At 38.6% G+C, this 25,230-nt stretch overlaps 1 protein-coding gene across 6 annotated transcripts in view; it reads left to right on the forward strand.

Moving 5' to 3' along the window:
* Positions 1-1,536: 1,536 nt before the first annotated feature.
* The window catches only part of LOC111333926 (uncharacterized), a 42,306-nt gene continuing 18,612 nt past the window's right edge, over positions 1,537-25,230 (forward strand). Inside the window, exons 1-33 of one of the 6 annotated variants that reach the window (XM_088758774.1) lie at positions 1,537-1,879; positions 2,132-2,175; positions 2,848-3,075; positions 3,535-3,907; positions 4,592-4,672; positions 5,451-5,606; positions 6,106-6,234; positions 6,821-7,171; positions 7,587-7,742; positions 8,756-8,866; positions 9,320-9,381; positions 9,651-9,749; positions 9,997-10,146; positions 10,657-10,696; positions 10,850-11,092; positions 11,441-11,551; positions 12,531-12,746; positions 13,577-13,620; positions 14,815-15,111; positions 15,721-15,787; positions 16,393-16,465; positions 16,827-16,888; positions 17,591-17,832; positions 18,681-18,896; positions 19,293-19,553; positions 20,031-20,120; positions 20,508-20,615; positions 20,711-20,764; positions 21,138-21,532; positions 22,552-22,796; positions 23,287-23,483; positions 23,864-23,902; positions 24,836-25,114. In XM_088758774.1, the coding sequence (XP_088614900.1) occupies positions 1,777-1,879; positions 2,132-2,175; positions 2,848-3,075; positions 3,535-3,907; positions 4,592-4,672; positions 5,451-5,606; positions 6,106-6,234; positions 6,821-7,171; positions 7,587-7,742; positions 8,756-8,866; positions 9,320-9,381; positions 9,651-9,749; positions 9,997-10,146; positions 10,657-10,696; positions 10,850-11,092; positions 11,441-11,551; positions 12,531-12,746; positions 13,577-13,620; positions 14,815-15,111; positions 15,721-15,787; positions 16,393-16,465; positions 16,827-16,888; positions 17,591-17,832; positions 18,681-18,896; positions 19,293-19,553; positions 20,031-20,120; positions 20,508-20,615; positions 20,711-20,764; positions 21,138-21,532; positions 22,552-22,796; positions 23,287-23,483; positions 23,864-23,902; positions 24,836-25,114 (5,322 nt within the window). In that variant the 5' untranslated portion in view covers positions 1,537-1,776. The remainder of the gene's footprint in view (positions 1,880-2,131; positions 2,176-2,847; positions 3,076-3,534; positions 3,908-4,591; positions 4,673-5,450; positions 5,607-6,105; positions 6,235-6,820; positions 7,172-7,586; positions 7,743-8,755; positions 8,867-9,319; positions 9,382-9,650; positions 9,750-9,996; positions 10,147-10,656; positions 10,697-10,849; positions 11,093-11,440; positions 11,552-12,530; positions 12,747-13,576; positions 13,621-14,814; positions 15,112-15,720; positions 15,788-16,392; positions 16,466-16,826; positions 16,889-17,590; positions 17,833-18,680; positions 18,897-19,292; positions 19,554-20,030; positions 20,121-20,507; positions 20,616-20,710; positions 20,765-21,137; positions 21,533-22,551; positions 22,797-23,286; positions 23,484-23,863; positions 23,903-24,835; positions 25,115-25,230) is intronic. The other 5 variants (XM_088758778.1, XM_088758775.1, XM_088758779.1 and 2 more) reach the window with 5 other exon arrangements.

The raw sequence follows: 25,230 nt of genomic DNA on the forward strand, positions 1-25,230 counted from the left end.
GTTTTCGGAAGTTGCAGAAATTGCCCGAGTCGCGCAGCGACTCGGGCAATTTCAGCAACTTCCGAAAACACGCGTGATATTAATCCTTAATTTTACTCGGCCCCATGCGATTACCCATACTTATTGAAGAAAATAGAAACAGCAACACAACAACGCGCCAATTCCGTTCCGCTTCCCATACTTCTGTCACGCACTCCCCGTAAATAAATATCCGTGAAATTCGCCCGCACTGAAATAACGGTTTGGCGTGTTGGATAATAAATACCTTATTAGACGTTTTGTTGTGTAGTATCGCCGAGTATTTTTACTCGTTATTTGTGTTTTGACTCGCCCTACGGGCTCGTCAAAATACGGCACAACTCGTAAAAATACTCAGCGATACTACACAACAAAACATCTAATAATATATATATATATATTTTGATAAAACTATATTGTTCGAAAAAAAAATTCCCAAAGTCAATGAACGTAATGTGGTGAAGTAAAGTGCAAAAACAAAATATTCCAGGGAAGATCGCCACCAGGTTCAACCAACTCAGCTAATATTGATCCGCACAATGTGCCACACCCAATAGGGACAGACCAATCATATTCTAACCAGCGGGTTGTTTGCCGAGCGGAGGTGGGGAAAGGACAGGGGTACTCGCTGGTTAGGTGCCGCTTCTTCTCCATTAGAGTGTATTCTGGGAATCGTGGCCAAAAAGTAGACCCCATCCTAGTCACTTTAAGAACCCTCCATTTTTAGGTCCTTACTTACCACAATTTTTCGCACACCCAAAAACCCCATTCTAGAAACTTTGTTGAAAATGTAAACCTGAAAATGTAGACATGATACGATCAGTTACAGTCGGTTCGTACCTACTTGAGTCGGTTCGAACCGGTACCGTGGTCAATTCGTACCCCTCCCAATAATTATATACATTTATATTTATTCGAAATACCATACAAGCGCGAGTGCGTGAAAAGATGTCCTGATTGTTGAGTATGACAGGTTAGTAGAGTCAAGCGAGTACGATGCAAGAAAAATTCTGTTGCGTATACTTGCGACCTTCTTAAAAAGAAAAAAAAAAGGCTAAATTAATTCCCCCCTTCCTCGTACCTATGCCCCTTTAAAGACATATGGTAAATTTTTTAATAACCTCGCCCCTACCGATTGGAGGATTTTGGAATGTTTTGTCGAATCTAAGTTATTATAAAACCGTTAGCAATGGCACCTCATTCTATAGATGTAATGGCCACCTCACTTATCAAATATATTTATGAATAATAATTTATGACTGTCTGCTTCATATGTCATCTTGGCACTCTCCGTGCCTGACATTACTTGCATTGAGAGAGGAAGTGTTCTCTGAGGCAAAAAATATGCTCCTTCCCGTTACAAGCTTACGTGTAGCTGTACCTTTCTCTGCTATCTTCCATTTCTCCTTGGGGGAGAGGGTACGGCTACACGTTGTTGCACGTAGGCTCCCGTCCCCCGCCACATCTACTGCCGTGATGATAATTCCCATGAGACACCAAGCGCTGCTGATTTCCCACACTGCTTTGCCCTGAAAACAAAAAATGGCGGGCTGTAGTTGGGTCATTTGCCTGAAATAGATCTATGATTTCAAAGTGTTTTTCATTCAAAAACATAAAGGAATTCTTGAGGATAATTAACAGGAGAAGCATCAGTCGAAATACGGACCATCCAAAGTTTCCTGAGCGCTAACAGAATATGGCGGAAGTTTTTTTGTCTTTGTCTGATGCTCTCCCGATGACGAAAGCGAAAGTTTTTTGATGGCTTCGTCGACGCTGTTTCGTGGTCGACGCATCGTAGATCCCGTCCCGGTTCAGCGTGGCCCTTTACCGAGAGATGGAAAGTACCACACTTCTTTCTCAGGTAGTGTTTTTGAAGAAATGGTAAAGTAAGGAAGTGAGAAAAAAATGTTAGTTGTGACCGTTGCTCTTTGGTTTCGCTTAACTAATTTTGCAAGGTTCGTGTGATCAATCGCCTTGTTTTGTTTTGATTCATTATATGTTTTTAAAACCTGTGCCAAACAGAGTTGGAGTGTGCTCTGCTACGCTTTTTAAAAACCTCATTTATCATTAGGTACTCGAAAAAGTGAGTCTTATTTAAATTATAATTTTGCAGACCTGGCAGCAGCATGGGAAAACGTCGGGGAAGTGAAGTCTGCGGTAAGTGAAATTCGATCACGTACATTTATGTCTGGTTCCATTGTAACAGGTGGGCTGCTAGGTGATCGTTAATGATCGAGCTTTTGATTTGCTTCTTCTTTGGACATTAAATTAAAAATATGAAATATTTTGGAGGGCCTGCATTCGTAAAAAAACGTTTACGTGTTATTGACGCTTCGAGTCATTTGATTCACTTTCCAATTGATATGTTGATTTGAATTGATAAAGTCTCCTTGAACGAGCGAACATCAGCCAGGTTATTGAACTTTCAAATGTTACATAGCTTGTAGGACTTCACTTAGAAGTATAGGAGTCATGTTGTGTTACAGAGTTTTTTTGTACAGCATTTTGTTTGTTACATTTCCATTGACTGATATTGTAGTTTTAATATTTTGATGATCACATACGTAGATTATTGGGGTTCTGCATTTCTAGCCAATATTTGGAAAGAGCTGTAGATATCATAGTGCGCTCTAGTATCTCTAAGTGTTGTCTTTCGAGTTGTGCAAATATTTTGATAAAGCTACACATAATACTACTCACCAAAATGTCTGATATGTTTTTTTTTATGTCCAGAGCTCTGTGTTATTTGTACTCTACATAGTGCAGTTGGATAATAAACAGTGACTGTGCATTTTTAATGTTTATGAAGATCTCAATTGTTTCATACAGCTCCAAGCTGCTGAAGCAAGGATAAATGAAGCAAATGCAGGTCTTGGTTCTGGAGTGGAGGATAATGATGAACCCTTACAAGAAATATTCTCTGAGACACAGAGATATGGACGGGTGTCCAGATATGAACTGCGACCAGGTCGATATGGACAAGGTGCACGATCTGCAAATGTTTTGGGAGAAGATCGTGCTAACTCACCTGTGAGAAGATCATCCGAGTTTTCATTGGTAAGGAAAGTTTGGATTCATGATATTTTGGGTCTGGCCATGGCGATTGACCAATTGATTGATACAGTGTCTTGTAAAGCCCAACGTCTTGCATGTTATGTTATCACTCGTAGTTCAAGTTCTTATTAGATTTACACAGCTGTTGCTAAATGTCATCAGCTGGCAAAATTAGTTAGCTGATAAATCTCTACAATTCATTGACTAACCAGCTCCTCTCTGTTTTACTCATTAAGTTAGAAAATGAGAAAATACTCTTTTTCACTGCTTTCTTTCTGCTGCATGAAAATAAAATAAAAAAGTAGTTACCAACATCACTCAATCAATCACAAAAATTTGCTCTCACAAAACATAAAGAATTGCCAATCTGCTAAATGAATTTCCTGTAAAGTTTTCATGCTATGCACATGTATCAATTGTTTGAGGCCTTTTATTTTTTTTCCTACTTTGGCTGATCTATAGAATGGGAACAAACAGGAGTCTACAATCAGAGCACCTGCACCCACCTCTTTGTTATCTCCTCCATCAAGGGATAGTCTCTCTACTGAGCTCCGAAGCAGTACCACCCCAAGAAATCCACCTGCTATCTTTCCTACATACCCCGCTGTAACTGAGGGTCTGGATCCTGTTTTGACAACAGCTTACTCATCAATCTATAGGACAAATGAGCAACCAAGTCGTAGATCGCCGGTCAGATTTCAAGGTCTTTCAACCATCCCTTCTTCTTCTAGCTTTGATGACTCATTGGAAGTTGGCAGTACAGCTAGAACATCCATGAGTGAAACTCGTCCAACATCCTCGCTTGGGCTCAGACCTGTAATAGCTAATAATTCCGGTATTCTATGTTTCTTTCTATCAATTTTTTTTCTGGTCCTACATTTAAACTAGAAGAGAGTTAATTTGTGCATTTGTTGTGTAGCTTTCTGAGTTAAGGACTGTCCTCAAAAGAACTGCAATTGGTTGCTACTGTGGAATTATCCCTTCAACTCCCATAAATGATGAACATGTAACCTCTCCTTATAACATTCTTACATTATCTAGCAAAGAGGTAGTGAGAATACTCAGTCTTTTCAATTATAAATTTTCATCTTGAACCAATACCAAATTCTCATAACTGCTTTAGAAAGAAATGTGTAGCAGCAAGAGGGGAGAATTAACAATCAGATCTCAGAAGTTAAAGTGTTAATTTCAGGGTAAAAGTAAAAGTTTGCAATAAAGTCTTCTGCTGCTATAAGGTGCGAGTGAGCTTTGAAATCACATGTGTTACTAGTTTTAAAACTTATCTAAGGACCTATCTTTTTAGTCTTGCATAATAATTACTTACTAGAGATTTTCTCTTTTTATATAATATATACTTAAGTTTTTTAAATTCTTTTTTATATAATATATACTTTAGGAATGCACATCTGATCATAGTTATTATAAAGATACACACTAGTAATGAATAAATTATAATTATAGGGCTATATTTGTATGAAAAGGGACCTTGAAGAGTATCTCTATTTACTTCTGATTACAGATGCACTTGCAAGGTTGAAAGAAAGAATTAAACTACAGAAAGAACAAGCCTTCAGGCTTGGTCCAACTGATTCTGTCACAGGTGAAGAAAATGTCTAATTTTACCCAAAGGTGATAAGCGAACAATTTTTATATTACTGGGGCAGCTACCGTCCTTGAATGGCCATCTACTTTAAAAATCTCTGAAGAGCACTCAGGGCTCGACACTAATGGTAGCCAACTAGCCACAAACTAGTAGAAATTCAGGTTTAGTTTGTGGATTTCGATTTCCACAAGCCAGTTTTGCTAGTAAACAAACTGAAATTGTCATAACATCTAAGATGTCACTAGCCACTTGGTGAGTAAGTTGAAAAGTTAGTGTCGAGCCGTGGCACTTTGTCCAAATTTCTATTCCTTAAAACTTATGCTGATATACTCTGCTTTTTTCAAGAAACATAAATTATGAACTATGAAAATACAGTCATACTTAGCCACAATTCTAAAATTGTGAGTTGTCATAAATATTTGATGAGGAATTGTTCCACCATATAAGGTTAGACTGCTAAGATCTTGATATGTGAATGGGATTTTGAGCAGAATGCTTCACGAGTTGACAACTTTATCTGAAAGATCTTTGAAGAGGCTTTGGGCTAAGATGAACTGCTACATCAGGCTAGCCTTAAACTGTACTTTTCGCAAATACTTGAGAAATTTTTACTGTTTAATGTAATTTGTGACTCCTTCAAAATTCTAGAAGGCCAGTAGGCTGTGACAAAATGCATCATTGAAATAACCATCAACTATTCTTTTTTGGTAAGAACTTTAAAATTTGTAATTAGATGTTCTTACTTTTGTTGATTATACCTTTGTTTTTTAAACAGGGATGAGCTCTGCAAATCCTTCTCCCCGTAGCACAGAGGACTTGTCTGTGGAGGTTGCAGTAGAGGAACCATGTAGAAGTGATTTGGATGTTCCAGTAAGACCTGCAATTTCCAAGAGAAAAGTAGCCTCTGCCCCCGCAGCACCTGCCTATAAAGGTAACCCGCTGTAATGATAACTTCAGTCCTTGTACATTGTATTACAAGATACTTTGTAATATGCTCAATCCATTTGCTTGTGGCTTGCATGCAGACATCAATTTGTTTTCCTTTTTTTTTTATTCCCACTTGAAATGAAAGACGTTTGATCGTCTTAATGTTATAAAAGAAATGGTCAGTGTGCAGCGTGCCACCATCGAGTTATAGATACATTTGGGAGATTTGCTAAGCACTTAAGAAGCTAGAGTCACACTCAGCTATTGTCTCTTACAACTGAAACTCTTGCGCTTCTTTTGTGCTTAGCAACCTCCAGCGTGCATCCATAACTCAATGGTTGCATGCTGCACGCCTACCATTTCTCAAGTTTAGCTCAACATTTTCCATCAAACTAGCCGCTCAATGCTTTATGTCAAGCTATTCCTCTATGATAATTGACCCAAGTGATATAACATACTGACTTGAAATGTTGCATCATAATTTACAAAAATTCCTTTATTAGGTTTCAGTGAGGTAGAATCAAAACCAACAGTGTTATCTGAAGTTAACAGAAAGGTCAAAACAAAGAGCTCTACAGTTGACAATACAAGAACTGGCAACCAAAGGCCTCAAAAGCCATTGCAACAAAAAGGCAAGTTGTCCTGTTTACATAAAATTATATTGCAACAACAACAATAAAATGAAACATGTCCACAAATTATTTTGAGGGACAGTTTTGGGCATGTTTGTATTGGTGAGACTGGAGCAATTGAGGATATCTATATTAGACTGAATCCTTGCTGCCACGATGGAAAAGTAGAGGTCTTTTAACCCTTTCACCACAAGCCATTTTTTCACCCCTTTGTGGGTCAAATTTGGTGCTTGATGAGAAAAATATGTTTTGTCTGTTATTTCCTTATGTATCTGACACCAAGTGTACTAGACCTCTACCAGACCCTCATCAGTTAAATTGTTTGCTTTTTGATTGTTTTTACAATGTGCAGAAGTATTCTTACAATTACTATGTTTTCAGATGTATTGAGAGCATATAAGTAATCTAATACAGGACATACTTAGTATGTCAACATTCAAGCTTGCTAGGTTAGCAATAATGTCCTTTTTTCTTTTGATGTTAATGATTGATTCACGAGTATTCCTCCAAGAAGAAATTAGGTGCTTAGGAATTAAAGGGTTATGCCTTGAAGTGATACATGACTAATATGAAAACTTTCTTCCAGGACCTCCCAAGGTACAACGAGTTATTGCTCCTCGCCGCCCAACAGACACTATAACAACATCATCATGGCGCACTGGCCAACAAACTGTTAAAAGGATATTGGGTCCAGCAACCAAGAAGGCAAAAACGTCTGCCATCAGTCGACCCCACTCAAGCAGTAGCCAGGATACAGACATATCAGAACCCAAGAGTCTCAATTTTCAGTGGAAAAATGATGCTGGCAATAAAAGGGCAGGTGGTTACATGAATGGGGATTCACGGGAAGGGAATGGAAGTGAAAAAAGTGATATTTCCAGAGGAGCATCTCCAGTTGGTGAAGAACAAGTGATGAATGGAGGGAAGAAGGACTCAGGTGAGATAATTCTTACCTAGAACACCTTAAATCCTTTCACTCCCTAGATCTCATTAGTAATTCTCATTACTGTCTGCCATACAATTCTTATGATGTTAGTTTGGAGAATTCAGTGTTGGATCAACTTTTTATCCCCTTAGTGATATTTTTCTTTATCCACTGGTTTGATTGATATTTTAACACTGTGATAAGAAATTTTATATTAGTCCCTCATGAGAGTTGACTGAATTAAAAAAAAAAATAGGCAGTTGTTGTACTTTGGTACAATTACAAAGATACAGAAAAGGTTGATGTTTCTTTATTTCACATTCTTTCTAATGAATTGCGAATAATTTTCACCTGAACAGCAATCATCAGATTTAAACCAATTACTATCAATAGTGATTTAACCTGTAATTTTTCCTACTATCAACAGATTCTGAACTGTCCCTAAATTCTTCAGTTGCTTCCAAGGAATTTAAAGCAGTTGGCCCCGACGAGGATATGAAAGATTTAAGAGAGAACAGAGTTTTATCCACAGAAGCAAAAAATATTCTGTCTGACTTAGAACTTGACACTGACAATAATTCTGGTAAGTGTTTAGGTAAGGGTTTGTTTTAATGAGATGATATAGAGATAATATATATATCTTTTTAGACATTTTGTTGTGTAGTATCGCTGAGTATTTTACGAGTTGTGCCGTATTTTGACGAGCCCATAGGGCGAGTCAAAATACAAATAACGAGTAAAAATACTCAGCGATACTACACAACAAAACGTCTAATAAGTTATTTATTATCCAACACGCCAAACTCTTATTTCAGTGTGGGCGAATTTCGCGGATATTTATTTACAGGGAGTGCGTTACAGAAGTGTGCAAAGCAGTTTGGAATTGGCGCGTTGTTGTGTTGCTGTTTCTATTTTCTTCAATAAATAAAGAAATTTTCTGGTTGTCAAGCTGTTTTTCTTCGTTTGATTCATCTAATGAACTTGGATCTATGTTTGCCAACCATTCTGACTCTTAGTCGCCGGAAATATGATTCAAATTGTCCGCCATTTGTTTCTTTTTTTCATAACTACAATCCAATTCTTTGCTTGCACGATGCGAGAAAACCTGTTTAACCGGTACTCTACAATAGATGAGTACAAATACCGCGTGATATTTGTACTCGTCTATGGCGTTATTTGTACTCGTCTAGGTGTAGTTGGATAATAAGTTCAGTGATAGATGTCAGTTGTAGGATTAAGTGAAATAAACTTTTTACTTACAGAGTTTGAGGTCTGTACTAAAACTTACAGACTAACTTTCTTCCACTTGGATTTATGGCCTTTGGGCAAGGTGGGTGGGCCATAAATGGGGTGGATAAATGGATTCATTGACTTATGATACAGACACTGAAAATTAGTTTAGGAAGATTTCATTATACCTTTGTGTTTGAATAGAGAGGGAAAACTTTGAACAAACTTTTGAATTTAGCAGGCTATACTGTGAAATAGAGCGCTTTCAATAGACTAATCTTAGGGTACCTTCTAATTGAGAGATGTAATAAAAAGTCATTAACACTGGATGTTTTTATTGTCTAACTGATTCCTTTGCTTCTTCAGATAAGGAAGAAGGTGAAAAAGTTATTCCCAAGTCAAAACCCAAAGAAATTAAAGTGAAGCAGTCATCAAAGGGAACTCGGAGAAAGAGACCATTCAGTGCAAAGCCACAAGGTTTGGAGCAAGTAATTTTTTTATGGTGTTTTTTATAACTTTTTTGATAACTTACTTCAAGAAAAAAGTAAGAAAATTCTGGTTATGATGTACATGTAATGCTCGAGGATGAAAATTTTGCTATTTGATATTGACATGGTGACATTGTCTGATTATGTTGGATTCTGTGAAATTGAGGCCTTCTGATTTGTAATATGTGTATTTTCTGTTTTGCTCAATTTTGATTTAAGTCATTTGAATAATTTCATCATTGATGATTTTGTGACCATTCATTACCAATCAACAATAATGATAATGACAATGATACTAATTAAAACTATGATGATAATTATAATTATAGTTATTTATTTGTAATAGAAGTAGTAGAAAGAGTTACGTGGCATAAATAATAATAATAATAATAATATTAATAGTATCAAATAATAATATTTATTATTATCATATATTTTCTAGCTTCACAACAGCCAAGCTATCCTGTACAAAAGCAGAGACACTATGACACTGATGAAGTTAAGGTTGGGATAAGTAATCTGTTCTGGAGAAAAAGGATTGTTTTGGATGTTCTTGCTCCCTTTAATGAGTTTCTCATTTCTCTTTACTTTGGAGGGTTTATTTCAAACTTGTGATGGGCACGTTTAGTAAATCATGTGTTATTCATTTCATTGTGGTTTGATTGCTCTCATAAAATTTTTGCAAGATGTTTTAATTTTTTGGCTGATTTTATACTGAATTCCTGATTTTATACATGATTGTGGAGTAATGTGAATTGTTTTCTTTTGAGCAGAAATACATGGCTAAACAAATGGCTGAAAGAAAGAAAAAGTTGAAAGAAGACAGGCTAATGAAACAAAGGGCTGTGGAAGAAAAAAAGAAGAAGCTTGAGGTACACTAGGCCATTAATCAACTTAAGAATAATTATGGTTACTGTAGTTTATTTGAGTTCATGGTCATATGATGTGATTGTGTTTTTTATGTCATTGTTATCCTGTGTACATTTTTGTAAGTTCCTCTTTATCATTACTATCATTATTATCATTGTTTTGAATACTAACTTTTTAACTGCTAAGTTATATGATTTTCTTGAGTTTTACCCAAGGCAAACCCTCATGGGTTGATGCTTCTCTCTACAGGAACTGTACAGTAGACAGAAAAAAAATCTTGGAAACAACCTTCATCGTAAAGACAAGAAATCTCTTGGGGAGACATATTCAAAAGGCCGCAGTGATTTCAGATCTATTATATATCCTTACAACCACCCTTTCCAACAAGATGAAGTAGAGGTAAATAGCTCTTCTTGACTGAGAAAAGTTGCCCAAGGCCTGCATGTACATGCAAGTTACTTTGTAACACAAAGTTGTAGATATTCTTTTAAGTACAGTATGCATGTTGGTAAGAGTGCCATGGAACTTCATCTAAAGATAAGAATTTGTTGAATAGTTCCATACTGCTGATTGATGGTCAAATGCTGCCCACAGGCAGTTTATCAAAATAAATATTTTATGTTGAAAAACTGTCTTGTATTTTTCCTTTTTACCTTTTGGTGTTCAAGGAATGAAAATATACCTTTCTGCAAGTTTTACTGTATGATTACTATTTACTGTCTTGTTGAGGCTGTACTGGAGGCTAATTTGATAAGATATCATCAGGGTAGTATCAGAGTAAAATTAGAATAGTTTCTTCTCAAAGTTATTTATAATCATCCTGTGCTGTTTCCTTGAAGCCCAGTGTGTCTTATGAGGCCTGACCTGAAGTTACTTACATTATAACCTTGTGTTTTCCTTCCCTGTTAGTGTTACGGTGAAGATACCGAAGTCAGTGAGTCAGATAAAGGTACATAACAAAAGAAGTATCTTTTCAATGAAATGATAATTTTATTTTAGTAATTTTGGCCCAACCCTTTTAATCTATATGGCCTGAGGCCTGAGAAGTGTTTTTGGACAAATATTTGTAGGGTTGAAGGCTGTTGCTAATTTCATGTTTCAGAGAATCTCGACATCGCCTCCTTCAAAGGTCTACCAAATTATTCCGCATCCAGTGAGACACTTAGGATGAACGGTAGAGAGCACCACAGCTTATCTAGCTCATCGTCTGTTTTGAGTGAAGATGGCTCTATTTCTCCAGAACCTGACAGAGAGAGGAAGAGTCCAGTGCCAGGTGTTTCTGGTGTCTCCATTGGAACAAAGACCATTGGTTTGAGACCATCTGATTATGTTGGCCTCCCTCGAGGTATGCGAAAATGCATGTTTTGTCATTTGTAGAACCTTCAACTATTTCTCCTTCAATTACTTGCAGATTCACAGTAAACAAAACATAAACACCTGAGAGTCAGCAAAAACTTGATTGAATGTGCATGTTGTACTGAATTTCAAAAACTGAAACAACAGGTGAAGTAGGAGGTAACAGGAGACCCACGGTCTCCAGTTCAAAGCTGGAGTCACCCTTTGACCAGAAGTGGGAATATTACATTATTTTATACATGTAGTGTTTTAGGAGCTGGGAAACAATTTCTAGCACCATAAATTCCATCTATTGGAGCAAATTTTCAATATCTATGAAATTTTGCTTTTTATAAAGGAAACCTACAACATGATGACTTGTTGACCACAGGTGAGTTGGAGCCCCGTTCTTCTTCCAGCCCAAATCAGACAGCTGACAGACACAGACCAGGGGTTGTGTCTTCATCTGGTATGTCTGTTATTAAACTTTTTTTATGAGACCACACAGGCCTGTACATACATTACCATAGCAAAGCATAACAAAAGCTGTGTACGGCCAGATGGGTTAGTGTCTGCTGGTCTGGAAAAAGGCGTGTACCCTTTACTCCCATGGCTTTTCCAAGAAATTGGATAGAAATTGTGGACTTCAACCCAAAATACAACAATTATGAATCTTGTTGTGGTTCTGACTCTAGAAAAAAAAGAAAGGTTTTTGCACTAGAATCTTTTTAGTACTTGATAATGAGACAGTTTCAGTGGGGCCTTCAAAAGTTGTCCAGTGCACACCCTCAGGCTTATTTTATGTGCAAATACTTCCCATCTAGGTTGACACAATTTTTGAAATTTTCAACTTTCAGTGGTCATATGATCAATGGCTTATTGACCAAGTTTAGTTGGGCTTGAGAGGAAATAATTGTTTGGCTCCTGGTTATGAAGCAGGGACCTAGCTTCCCTTGGCCCTCATTTGACCTTGACGCCAAATATTTTCCCATGCGGCCCTCCCACTCAGTCGATAAGTACATAGTCTTAACATGTATCTGTTCTTCTCTTCTGTTTATGATTAACTTTTGGACTTCATTAGATGGTTTGATCTCTCTATTGAATTCAGGAGCCTCAAGCTGGGTGCAGGCTTTTGTCCTGCTGAAAATGTTGTTAATGCTGTGATGTTCCCCTCACAAACAATAGTGATAAACTTTGCTACCCATGATAGCACTATCCTCCGGATTCTGCTGAACTGCTTTGAAAGCTATGCATCAGTTAAACATTTAGCAAAGACTCGTCATGTTTGGCATTGATTTTGACTAACACATCTTAGTTTAGTAAGACTTAAAAAAGGTGTGGCTTTCATTGGAAAACATTTTGCTTTTCTATTCACTGCACAAGAAATCACAAATGTTTAAAAGAATTTATGATTTGAACTTAAAGTGACTCCTCTTCTTAATTTGCAGCAGGAAAGGAGGAGCAAAGGCTTTCAGGTAGTCCTCCCAGAGAGGATAGAATAGCAGCAATAAAACAAACAGCTGCACAGCTCAAACAGCGACTGGCAACAGAAGCATTACGACTTGGTCTAAATCTGAACACCACTGTATCTGAAGAAACAGCTGAGGAACGAGGGACCTGTACAACAACAGGAGATTACACTGTGTTCAGGGGAGCGCTGCCAGGTTTGTCTTATCCCTTAAGCTGCCAAGAGTGATTGACATGTGATTTATGTGATTTTAGATGAGGTTCAGTTTTGTGGAATTATCTGCCAATCGAGTGCCGTAACGCGCCTAGTGTCAAAAGTTTCTCCAGGATAATTAAGAAGCTTCCTTTGGTCAGGGACATTGACTTCTCTAATTTATTCTGTAAAAGATAGCTCCTACCTAAAGGAAGTATTTTTAGGTTTATAATTTTATTAGTTAGGTAATACTATCAATTATTAATATAAACATTGTCTTATGTTTATACATAAGTCTTATTTTATACTATATTGCAACTATTGTTTGTATCTTTTTATTTTATACACGACCCCACAAGCTGCACAGCTTCAATACTTATCGTGTCTAAATAAAGGTTTTACTTACTTACTTACTTACTTATTCCCTAAATATCCGTACGCTATCCAGTAAACAGGTAATGAGAATATTCAGACTTGTTAGAAGTAGAAGTTGTCATCTCGATCTACATGTAACTCCAAATTCTCACAACTGATTTGCAAGGAAATGTGTACCAGTTAGAGGGGGGGGGGGGGTTAACAATCTGATCTTCGGAATTGAAGGGTTAGCAACTAACTGATAACCAAATTTTTGCAGCACGAATACCATATGTTTGTGTTTGCCATAGATGCTATGTGGTATGTATATTTATGAAGCATCTTGTATGTTTGTGGGCACCTGGCACAAAGAATACAACACAGCCTTCCTTATAATTTTCCCTTGACAAGTACAAAATATGTTTAGTTACAACATTTTTTATTCTAATGAATTTATTTCTTTTGTCATCTCTATTATAGGAGTGGGAAGTCTTCATGAACAAGCTGAACTGAATTTTGAAATGGTAAATTTAGATAATTTAACAAAAAATTTAATTTGTCAGTAAGTTTGGGTACTACATGAAAAGCTTTCTGTCAACATGATGTAAATGTTTTCAGAGAGTTTTGAGGGTGATAGCTTTGTTATGGAGATGGGTGTTTTATTTTGCCTTCTCTTGCTTGAGGATGAAAGGAATAGTAGGGCACAGATGTTGGCCAGAAACACAAACTGAATGGATATATATATTAGACATTTTGGTGTGTAATATTGCTGAGTATTTTTACATGAGTTCTGCCATATTTTGACAAACTTGTAGGGCAAATCAAAAATAGAAACAATGAGTAAAAATACAAAGCAATACTACACATCAAACCTCTGATAAGTTATATATTATTCAACTGCTTTTTTTCTGCCAAGTGTTTCTGCAAAGCGGATAGAGAGGCATAGCACGCACAACCAACCAGTTAAACAGGCTTTTTTTACAGTACAACACAAACCAACTGTACCATATCACAGGATATTTGTACTCTATCTGCAAGTTGTTTGTACTCTACTCTGTGCAGTTGGGTAATAATTGACTTTATAAACTGATAATGATTGTGTTGCAGGGCTGTGGTCCAGCAGCACTCAGTGGCCCCTGGTGCTTTACTTTTGCTCTTAGGCTTCTCAGGAATCTTAGTTTTTTCATAAAATGCATATGCTGGGCACCCTGGATTTCACAGTTTCAGAGCACTGGGCTCCCTTCAATTTTTCTTCAAGTACAGCCTTGTGTTGTGTTCCATATATTTTTTTGGCATATTTACTTTTATTTCACTTTGTTTCAAGATTTGATAATGAATTTACATGTAACACAACGAGAGATAAAAATGCAGTTAATTTGAAAAGAATTGAAACCAAGAACCTCTTTATCCACAAATAACATACCTTGTGCAGGGTTGCCACTAAACACCAGCTGCTGTTTTGTACAAATGTCATCTTTGAGCTGCCTCACTTGAAATTTTAGCCAGCAGCCTAATTCCTTAGCTACAACCTTGACTGTGTACTTTATAGTGTTCAAAGATAGTTAACTTTCTGATGAATTGGTAAATAGTAAAAGCTTCTTATTGCTGTATATCAGGATAATAAACATTAATTGATTCAGAGTTGATGTTGGTCTGCATTTACTGAATACTTCCTTGCTAGCATCCTCTAACATCTGCACCTCTCTAAATGTTAATAGGATTCCAGGACAAATGCTGCAACAACAATCCAAGCAGCCTTTAGAGGCCACAGTGTCCGTCAAGGTCTCAACTGGAAACTTCCCTCTGGACGCACCCTGAGGTCGACTGTCAGGCAAGGGCTACATCAGAGACCAGGAAATTCAGTTGCTGGGACATCAGAGTCCTCTCATTACTCCACAGCCTGGGACACTGTTGTTCCTAATGAGGACAAGAGTGTCACATCAAACATCAGTGCCTCCTACAGCTCAGCAAGATCCATGGTGAAATCACCAACTCAAAGCTCAAAATCCCTGAAGGTATGATGTTCAACCAAAATTGGCAATATAGAAGAACGGTCAAGGTTCCACTTTCTTTTCTAAAGACAAATAGGAAAAAAAATTTTGCCCCAAGTTTATGCTATTATCTTGATATTTTTACCCTAATGCTTCAACTGGAGTGGACTCTCTTGCAGATCAAGAAGGAGTTTTCTCTAGGCTATGCTGATTTTTATTAATTGTGAATATTATATGAATGAGATAAATTTTACACATTTGAAAGTTAGTCATTTTAAGGTTATCAGCTGCTGATCCATTTTTTTTTTTTTTCACATCATCAAAAACTGTAAACATAATTAACCATACTCATAAGTGAATCACTGCTAAACGTTAATAGCACACATGCTTGATATTACTGCATGTACATACCATAAAACAATAGAGTTTGTGTTCTTGGGCATAAATATGTTTTGGTGCCCTGACTCAGAGTCAATTTAGCCTAAGGCACTAGGCGAGGATTAAATTGACTATCAAAAGGGCCCCAAACATCTTTATGCCTAAGAAAATAAACTGTATTGTTTTCACGGTTTTCAAATGTCTTTTGACTTTCTTGTTGTTGAAGAGATGACACTTTTCTTTTTCATCCTTCAGGAAGATAGATCATCAAGTGTTAAAAGCTCACCAATACACGAATCACAACGAAGAAAGCGTACAACAGGTATTGTGTTGCTCAAAAAACACCCCATCTGTACCCTTATGGTGGTGTAGAAAATTGAACAACACATGCACTAATTAACAATTATTCCACGAGCGCGCGTTGGATATGAGATGATAAACAGCCAATGAGGTGCATAGCCCCGAGTTGGCTATAATCGTCTCACATCCAACAAGTGCGAGTGGAATAATTGTTTTATTAAAAAAACAAAAACAAAACAAAAAGCGTCCCCAAGATAGTAGACAAATGTTCTCACCTTTTTTTTGTAAGAAGAAACCGGATGTTACAATGTACAGATATTAGATTATGGTATATTGGCTCATATACCATAATGGCTAACCCATTAAAAAGTCTTGAATTGAATTATCCAATGATCCAGTTTTTAATAATGAGAAATATTGCATTCTTGTTCTTGTTGTATTGTTCTTCTTCTATTGTATTCATCTTTCTGCTGTCTGTTTAGCCCAGCTGGTTGCACCCTACAGCCCCTTTTCTGAACATGGCCACCTATAACACTGTTGGTAACTGCCTATGGAAAAAGTTATTGAAACCCCTGTGTTATTTGACTCTGATAGTGAGATGGATATATTTTCTTCTCTGTTGTTTAGGACACGGGCAGAGGGAGACAAAAGGGAAAAAGAAATCAGCCACACCTCCATGGAAAAGCAAAGGCGGTGACAGGTATGTACCAGATGAGCAATGTACTTTGTAGCAGTTCATTCTATGCCTTTATTTAGTCATCTTTTGGTTTGATTATTTCTGCTCCTGTGTGAGGTGAATAGTCCAGCTCCCTGCCAAGGCCTAGTACACTAATTCCCACTCAGGTCATACCACAGAATCCAAATTTTAAAAAAAGGGGTGTTATGTGCCATTTGGCCTCTGAGCCACTTCTTTTTGTTGTCATGCCTTTGTCTGCTTTGTTTTCAATGTTCCTCGAGTAAAAAGAAATCTTAACAGTTTGCCCTACCCCCTGTGTTTGAATCATGGTAATTCTCCTTGATTTGACACCTCCTATTGATGTCTAATCTCTTTATGGTTTTAGCTTAAGTGTCATCAATATTTTTACCAGAAGAAATCCCCACTTGAAATTGCTTCCTAAAGAAGGTAAGAGTATTGTTAGTTTGTACATGCAGTATTGTGACTCTAGCAAAGATAAAATGTCATGTGGAAACATCATTTGTCAGGGAATACATATGCACGGTTGATACAGTGCAGGTACAGTGGTTGATGCAGGAGACTTTTAGATAAAACAACAGTCTGTATGTGAGAGCAGGTCAAGACCATTTTATGTTGTGTGGTCAAAGTTTAACTCACCATGGCCTTCCCTCCAACATTGCAAATTTTTGGGAAAACCTGATAAATTTAGGGGATGGGGGACTGCAAGGAAGAAGCATCCCCCAAAGGGTATTAGCAACACTCTTAGTTTCTCAAAATTCTCTTACTTCTTGAGTTACGGAGGTGTAGGCCTGGTTTTATTTCGACTTGGCTTGATTTTGACTGTCTGTAGGTTTGAAAACAAAAGGCAACTAAGAAATAGCTGGAACCCAGTCTGTCATGAACTTAACAGTTAAAATGCCCCAGGTGTTCCTCGGTGTGCGCAGGAAACCCGGAGGAAATTCTGAAGTTTAAAACGATTCACACATCTAAAGCTGTAACTGGTAAATTATACATTTTATTAACCAGATTTTTTATCAGCGCTTCCATAGACAGCTGAATAACAGACTAGCCACGGATTGTGTTCATCGACCGGCTCTTACTGTCAGCTCTACTTGGTGACTGAATCAGAAATATTTCTTTTTTTCATAGATGAAAGTCTAAGGGAGCATGGATCTGAAACACAAAGTCTTCTTGAAGAGACACTAACAGATGACAAGGTTAGGGAGACAGCTAGTCTGCTTGAGCCTCCTGCAGACCAAAATCAGTCTGGAGACCTGTTGGAACAGACACTGGTGGAGGAATCCCCTGATAAGAGTCGCGCTCTTGATGATTATGACGATGATGACTTTACTGGGTCCTTGGGTGACAGCACAAAGGGAGGAAGTGAAAAGGTATTATTTAGTTCTTAGTAACTGAGTGGGAGGTCTGTATGGGTTAATAAGATGTTTATTATATGGCTGTGTCTTATAATTATGCCAATTTGTTATATTCTTTGTACCTTTTTTTTTTTCTAGACTGGTCTAGATGCCTGTCTAGATGGGAAAATCTAGACCACTTTCAATGTTGATTCCAGCCAATCAAATTCATGAACTCGGTATTTCCCAGTCCTTGTGAGACACAGCCATATAATAAATGTGTATAATATTGTATCATTTTCCTGTTGGGGGAACCTGAGTTGTTTGAACTGTGTGATGTTTGGGTCTCAGCCCTCAATTTGCATATTCCCCATTCTGTTCTTAAGAAATTTCCTAAGAAACATATTCCTAAGAAGCTGACAAGGAGGATTAGTTTAACTAACGATCAACAGCCTCCTTAATCGGTGATCATTTCCTCTATACTCGTGACATTAATGTGTGATTCAGGGGTGATGTTGTAAGGAGAAATTAGATGCTGGTCACTTTTAAGGTGTAAAAGGGTTAATGTGGACTCAATCATTTGTCAGAATTGTTTTGAGGCTTGGCTTTGAGTGCTTTCTTTAAAATGTATCGTGATCTTAAACGTTTTGATATGCAGAAGGGCATGATGTATTTGTTTATTTGTTTATAACTCTTCTTAGTTCCCTATCAAAAGATGCTGTATATACCACTGGTTAATCAGCTGTCAAACCGTTGCTTGTCATATAGTCTAGATTTAAGGATAGTCATTCTAGTTAGTAATTCAGCTAACTGGAGCTTTATCTTTTTTGTGCGAGTCAGCAATTCTAAGGTGACTGATTGACCTTTTTTCCCCTCACGCGCAGCGCACCCCGAGCCCCAACAGAAAGACAGACGAGCCTGTGTATTCAGAGACATTCGAGAGTCCAGAGAACAAGACAAGCTCTCCTCATAAGAACGATGCTCTGCGATCTCCTAACAGGAGTTTGGAAAGTGGTCCCCTATCACCCACACTGTCAGAGGGAGAGTTGTCTCGTGTAAGTGAGGCAGCTGACAAATCTCCAACCTTTTCGTCTACACGGGTATGGGTCATGCAAGTGTCAATTTGACCGAATTTTATAGCATGTTGCTGAATGAAACCTGCTTTGTCCGTGGTGACTTTGTTTATAGAATATTCCTTTATGTTACTTCATGAAATTAAAGAAACACAGCTTCGCTAATCTACAAATCTTGTCAAGTTAACGAAGTATTTCCGAGTGCGATTTTTCATGCACAGAATAGTCTACCATATTACTACTATAGACGCTAAGCTTATTGCGATTTGGTTTTCAATGAGCTGTTTATTATCCAGTATTTTGACAGTAAAATCTAGTTTGTAGAAACCATTTCCTTTTAGACTAGACAAAAAAACATCTTCCTATAATTATTTTCCAAGCTCAAAACTTACCATCTTTCATTTCCTTTTTATTGCCATTCAGCGTTCTCCTCCAAGGGACCAGGACGCTCAGAGCCCTGTCCCCCCTTACGCTGCCCCAGTTTACCCACCGCCATCGGTGTTTGCGCCATCACATCAGGGGGGCGACCGTCTCTCACCTGGGTCTCTAGACATGAGGCTCACAGCAGAACTGAACAGATTGGAATACATGGAGGAATCAGTCCGACAACTGACTGACGTGGAGCGGACTCGTGCAGTGTCCATGGCACAACAAGAAACTGTGTCTTTGGCCCAGATACTCAAGGTGAGCTATGGATCACTTTTTCATTGAGTGTAGTAATAGTAGACATCTATATTTAGTGTTGTTAGTAATCTGTATCAAAGGTTCTCCAAGATTGTATTGGTTTTGCTTAACCTCGTTCTGTGATTGGTCCAGTGGATTCGCGCCACTCTTTCCACCAATCAGATGCAAAACTAAAACCAATCACGACTTGGTCGCCCGCGTTTTCCCGCGCTTTAGCCAGTTTGATTTTGCTTTGACTTCTTATTGGCTCTTAACGGTATTTTCCTCACTTCTGATTGGCTGTTGTGATTACTTTGGCTTTAGTTTTACGACGATCACTCGAAAAGCGTCCTATTTGATGTGATTGGTTTAGAATATCACATTACTCTCATCCAATCGGATGTAAACTAAAACTATAGGGTCACCGTGGCTTTTCCAATCAATCCATATTTTCATTTTGATTTTTGATGATGGTACTGTTGTCTGTTTTTCTGTCAGTCGAAACAACTGTCGCATGCCAGAGATATGGAGAATCTAAGAGCCAGGGCTCGTGAAGAGGCGTTAGAGGCAGCTAAGCAACTGGAAGAGGTAAAGCGCTAAAATAGGAGGAGTGCATTACGACTGATGTACTGATAAAGCAATTTTAATTCAGTGTCCACAGTAATTCGAAATTATTTTGGTTTTGCTTCACTTCACCCTGTGATTGGTCCAAAAAGTACTCGCGCCAATCTGTGAACCAATCAGATACACAACTAAACGCAATGGCATCTTGGTTAACGACGTTTTGTCATGCTCCATGCACTTTGCTTGTTTTAATTCGTGTTCTCATTGGCTCCTTGTCATATGTCCCTTAATTCTGATAGGTCGTTGGTTTATGTTTTTTTGTTTTTTGTTTTTGTTTTTGTCTTTTGTTTTTTGTTGTTGTTGTTTTCTTTTTTTACCACACTCAATCGAAATGCGCTCATTCTACTTCAGGCTCGACGGGCAGCGGCGGATGCTGCCGCTGGAGCAGCTGAAACGATTGCCCGAGTGAGGCTAGAGGCAGCTGCTAGCATATCAGAGTCTGCTGACCGGCTGGTTACGGTAATGCAGCTCAGTTGTGACACGTGTTTATTTGTTGGTCTTGTAGTTGTCGTTGATTGGTTGTGAAGTTACTCTCCGTTTTTAATTTCCCTTAGGTCCAGAGTGAAGCAGCAAGAACCACAGCCGAGTCAGCCAAACAAGTCGAGGAGGTCGGTGTCTCATTTCATAGCAGCCGTTAAAACGATGTTAGACTGCGGGCGTGTCCCTCCTCCCTCGTGGGAGGGGAGGGGAGACACCTCCGAAGCGCACTCAGACCCCTCGTGTATCGTCTTTTCCTCTCAACTGATGTAATAATTTATCATCTGATGATGAAGCTTGAACAGTAACAAGGAATATTTAGAATAACAACTTCAATGTTAAATATTTAACTTAAAGAGCAATTGTTTCCCTTATAATTGGATTGCTAGCTCTCCCTTTTTTTTTTAGACTTCTATCAATTTAAAAGAAGTGCATTTTTAAAAAATGTCCTTGAAATGTTTCCTCTTACCTGTATGTTGAGCTTTGTTTGCCCTTCTCTTCCAGGCCCGTTCATCAGCCGCACGGACGTTATTAGAGGTTGCTAGGCAACAGACCGTTGACACACGCGGTGTGGCCGCTGAAGCAGCCAGTGCAGCCGCAGAAGCGGCCGTCAAGAGCAGCATGTCGCGATTTCACGAACAGCAAGAACAACTGTTGAGAGAGAGAGAAACACGTCTGAAAAGCTATCGTGACAGAAGCCGTGACGTGACGCGTGACAGTTACTCCAGTTACTCAACCAGCCAGCGAAGCGATAGCTATTCTAGAACAAGGACTTCACGGTCAGGAACTGATGCGGTAGACCGAGCATCGCAATCCAAGGGAAGTGCTAGTAAAAGTAGGACGAATGTTGGAGATGATGTGGATCTTTCAAGAAGTTCTGAGCGAGATGGAACTGTAAGGTAACTTAATAGAAATTCGTTGTACGGCATTCTTTTATTTCTATATGTAATAATTATAATGACGATGAGAACGGCTAATTTAACAGTTCCACCAGGTGGCTTTTCTCCGTTAAGTTATAAATGAAGATAGCTAACTGCAACTTGAAATTTATCAAGAAGAACAAATATTGAATTAGTTACATACCAATCAAAGTGTTAAAGACCGCCTTAAATGTCATATTCTTGTTCATTCCTATCATATTGCGCGAAGAAGATTTTGTAAGATTGAAAGAATGATTCTGTTCTGCTTGAAATAAAAGGAAGAGGACAAAACGTCTTCTCTTCTACCCTCTGTTTCATAGACATGATATTTCAAGCAGACAACACTCATTGGCGATTCGCCTCAAGTACACTTAACTTAAACTGGCTTATGTTAAGGTGCTAGTGCAGCCATCAGACAGTCGACTTTTAACATTTTCATTCGGGAATGAAAGTATACTTTATATTGAAGAGGAAGGACGCATGTCCGAGCGTTCAATACTGTGTTTCTTAGAAACGTGGAAATGCCGTAGGCTGTTGACACTTTGAAGGGGAAGAGGGCATAAGTTACAAATTTAGAATTTAAAGTCTAATGACGGCAGTAAGCGATGAGTTCCTTTCTCTTCGTTACAGCATTGTCTTAAGACAAAAAAAAGTTGTTCAGTTTTGATTGATATGAAAAACTCGCGAAGTTTTGTAAGAATCACGGTGATGGATTCGAGAACAATCCCCTGCGGCTCGTGTTTCCACATAATTTTTTTATTCACCCAAACTTTAACACTGACCAGATATTTATTTTTAGTTGGTGGTTAAAAAGTTTCGTGTGGTACAAATTTTTTTGTTCGGTCGACTTTGTATACTCCAGTCCTAGACGGCTTTTGTCCACGAATAAAATGATTTCAGGTTAACTTGTTCAGCAACAGAAAAAAAAAAAGGAACCAGAAACTCAAACTGTAACTGTAACCCAAAGATCACATCTTTATTTATTACTTTTTTTCTAGCGTTCGCATAGCAGGTGATCTATCAGTGGACCGTTCCACTAGCCACAGCCGGCGCATCCCTACCCGGTCAGAAGCTGCTTTGCGCTCGCATCACTCAACTCTAGCGGGGGAGGAGTCGGGCAGCATTCCTGAAGAAGTTGATCACAGTGTGGCTGATAGTGTTGTGTCTGATGTTGGACTCGACTTGGCTGATGATGACTCCTTAGCTGACGTGTTGACGGGAGATGACCTCAAAAAACCATCTGGTAAGTACCGGAAAAGACAGCCTTACGGTCACTTTAACCCTGTGACTCCTAACAATGACTAGCGTGTAATTTTTCCTTGTGATATCTTCCCTGAATCACGCATTGAGATCCCGAGAATAAAGGAAGTGATCACCAACTAAAGAAGCTCTTGGTTTTTAAACAAATTGTCCAAGTCAGCAGCTTAGGAAATGTATGCAGGTTAGTATGAAAACGCTTTGTGTCCTGCTCATGCGAAATGAAACTTTGTATCAGTTACTCTTTTTTCTGCACGTTTGAGCCCTCTTTAATGGCAATAAATTGTGAGATAAAAGCTTTATTTACAACCCCCTACCTCCTCACGTACTTGAGGTGGAGGTAACCCATTAGTTTTCTCAGTGCAATTGTGAGAGAACCTATGAACTCGTATGTTGTAACATCAACTCTAAATGAACATTAACGCTCAGCTAGCCCTGAGGTAAAATGAACTAAAATAATATTTTCGCTCTTTCAGAACGCTTAGAAAGGTCACCGGAAGAAGACTACACGCTGAACTTCGAAGAGTCAGTGATGTCATCACACACTGCAACAGATGACGAGATTGACTTCCGAATGATACTTCCATCTGAAAGCCACAGACGGAGGAGCCTGGGTAAGACAGGAAGGCGGGGCAGCTTAGGTTCTGACCAGGGGACTGTATCCTACTCGTCTGTAAGTATATATTACTTCTGATATTGTAAAGTGGGGTACTAAGTAGAAAACGAACAGAGTTAATGTCACAAGGTCTTTAGAAGGTCGCAAAATGTTGTTCACTGAAAATCGTATCGATTGCACGTGTTGCACACCAAAGACGAAAACGACGGACACAAGCAAAACCATAATAAATCTGTTTCACTTAAGAATTATTTGCGTGAAAGTTCAAGCCAAAGTGAAAGAAACATTCAATTTGAATTATTATTTTGTGGTTGTGCAGTAGAATAGCTTTTCTTTTTTCCAATGACATGCTTTCATGTCTGTTTCAACTTCGTAGGCGACTGTCGCGTTGAATAAGTTGCCAACCGGTAGTGATGAATTATTCTTCTTTTTTTCAGGACGATAACCATGACTCTCAGGATTTTCCACCTGATAAGGTAATTTGTCGTTTGTTTCCGTTTGATTGGTGGTTGTGATGTATAATGGTGGATTTCAGTTTGTTTCCGTTTGATTGGTAGTTGTGATGTATAGTGGTGGATTTCAGTTTGTTTCCGTTTGATTGGTAGTTGAGATGTATAATGGTGGATTTCAGTTTGTTTCCGTTTGATTGGTAGTTGTGATGTATAATGGTGGATTTCAGTTTGTTTCCGTTTGATTGGTAGTTGTGATGTATAATGATGGATTTCAGTTGCGACAGAGAAGACTACATAAGACTCCACTGTGTATTTGACGGCTGAGTACGGAACAAACCGTCATTATTATTTCTGAATATTGTTGTACAGACGTTGCAGTGGCCTAATATTTGGCTCGTCGGGAGACACGATCGCCTAACGTTGAGCGCGCTAGAATCAGGCTCGAGAGGTTTGGTTTAGAGTCCTGGCCGTGCCATTGTGTTATGTCCTTGGGGAAGACTCTCTCCTCACACAGTGTCTCTTACCACCAAGGAGTATAAATGAGTACCGGCACAGAAATCTAAGGGTATGCTTGTGGGTGAACTGCGAAGGACCAGCGTCCTATCCGGGGGGAAGTGATAAAACTCCTAGGCGCAAGCACAGAATTCCCCTTTTTTGTTCGTAACATTTGGTGCACTGGTCCTTTACTTCGAGCTGCGGGGGTCGGAGGATTTTGGTTGTAAAAGAATAAAATTAACTTGATTCTCCTCAAGACTCTGTAATTTTCCTTTGATCCCCAATCATTGCTAGTCCATTTTCTATAGCCCTCCCCCCCTTAATACTCTGTTAGCGATGACTGATCCCCCTCCGTACCCCCTGAAAACCAAGTGATCCCCCAAAATCCCTCCTCCTCCTTTCCCCCTCTCCCACTCAGGCGTGGAATATTGACTGGTCCCAACCTTCCCTTGCTTTTCCCAGATGTTGGAGGAATTTTCTTCGGCGCCTTTTTCCGGTGAAGATTCATTCTCTCAGTTCACGTCCGAAATGGTCCGTTTGATGAAAGAGGAAGAAGTTCGAGCCAAACATCAAGCTGGGCTTCTACGCCTGCGCGAAAAAGCCCTGAAGGAAAAGACACGAGCCGAGATGGCCTGGCTCGAATGTCAGAAGCAAAGGCATCGAGACAAGGGCGCCGATGACGTCATGCCGTCAATTAGAAAGCGGCAGCGAGGAGTTTTAATGAGACTTCAAGCTGAACAGGTCGGTAAAGTGAAAATAAAATTTGTAAACACAAAGTGATATGGCAGCAAGTCGCGAAATTGTGCTGATTAGACCGTTGCAGTGTCAACCAGTTGTAATACAAAATCAGTTTTGAG

This window comes from Stylophora pistillata, chromosome 4 (genome assembly GCF_964205215.1).
Source record: "Stylophora pistillata chromosome 4, jaStyPist1.2, whole genome shotgun sequence".
In the NCBI taxonomy this organism is placed as follows: Eukaryota; Metazoa; Cnidaria; class Anthozoa; order Scleractinia; family Pocilloporidae; genus Stylophora; species Stylophora pistillata.